At 52.2% G+C, this 1,245-nt stretch overlaps 1 protein-coding gene across 1 annotated transcript in view; it reads right to left on the reverse strand.

The window, feature by feature from the left end:
• Nucleotides 1–1,245, reverse strand: part of VOLCADRAFT_89093 (uncharacterized protein) — a gene marked incomplete at both ends in the record, with an annotated part of 16,238 nt that overhangs the window by 9,372 nt on the left and 5,621 nt on the right. Inside the window, one exon of the mRNA XM_002948779.1 lies at nt 445–482. Coding sequence (XP_002948825.1) covers nt 445–482 — 38 coding nt within the window. The remainder of the gene's footprint in view (nt 1–444; nt 483–1,245) is intronic.

Here is a 1,245-nt window from a genome sequence, read left to right on the forward strand (position 1 = left end):
CATCCATCCATCCATCCATCCATCCATCCATCCATCCATCTACCCATCTATCTATCTACCCATCTATTTAGCTATCTATCTAGCTATCTGTCTACCCATCTATCTATCTACCCATCTATTTAGCTATCTATCTAGCTATCTATCTAGCTATATAAAACCCTATTAATGTTTTTACATAGCCTTTAAATCTGCGCGTTATTGCAAAATGGCCCAAGTTTATTGGAAAATATGTTTGCTACTTGGAGAGCGGCGGCGGGACGAAGCGGACCGAGTACCACTGTATGAATCGCGGATTATGCCGTCTTATTGCACCGCCTCTAGAGAAAAAAAATGGTAGCTTTAAAAGTTATCCTTTATATCGCTCGTAGATGCCTCCGCGGTTCTATTATTGGCACATGCTCCTCAAATGTCTAAAAATGATTCGTATGACAACTACATACGCACCTGCATCCTCCTGAGACTGTCGAAACAGTTAGCTCCCCCTGTGCACGCGCGTCAAGGCGTACATATCGTGTGAGATTGCAATGGCAGCAGTGCAACAAAGGAAATGCAACAAGTTGAGAGAATCTTGTGAGACGAGGCCAAGCTAGCTAAGGCGCTAGGAATGGTAGCTAGATAGCTATAGGTAAGCAAGAATGTATGTGTTGGGGGGTTGTTTCAGAGAGCCTTTGACTTTGCCCTAGCTGAGACTTGTGGACTCGCTCTAGCGGGACCTGAGAGCCCTTCGTGGTGTATTCAATGCAGCGCCATCCCCGGATGGAGGGGCTGCGGAGTGGCTGCGTAGAGTGTTGGCAGTCTGAGTCGGGGTCGGGAGCACACAAGACTAACCGACTTGTGCTGTGTGCTCCCGACCCTTGCGCTGTGTTTCGGCTTCGGCCCCCGGCTCTCGCGGCCCACAGTGTAATCTAAGTCATACATACATACATACATACTCGGCGGAAGCGACCTACCCACGGATATCAGCCGGATTGTGGGTGCCCTGGGACACCTACCACCGCTCCGGGATATCGAGACCAGCCCCCTGTCCCCCGGACCGTGGTGCTGGGCAACCGCGTTGTGGGGTAACCCGTTGCTCCCCAATACCGGCGAGGCAGACCCAGACAGTTTGAACCGCCGCCCGGGCCTGGAGACGCACTTCGTGGGGATCGCTACATGCAGGAAACTGCAAACGGTGGGCGACCTAGTGCGGGTCTGGGACCTAGTGGTGCATACTCGAGTGGCCTCCCTCCCCAGGTCGACCTGGCC

Source organism: Volvox carteri (genome assembly GCF_000143455.1).
Source record: "Volvox carteri f. nagariensis unplaced genomic scaffold VOLCAscaffold_11, whole genome shotgun sequence".
In the NCBI taxonomy this organism is placed as follows: Eukaryota; Viridiplantae; Chlorophyta; class Chlorophyceae; order Chlamydomonadales; family Volvocaceae; genus Volvox; species Volvox carteri.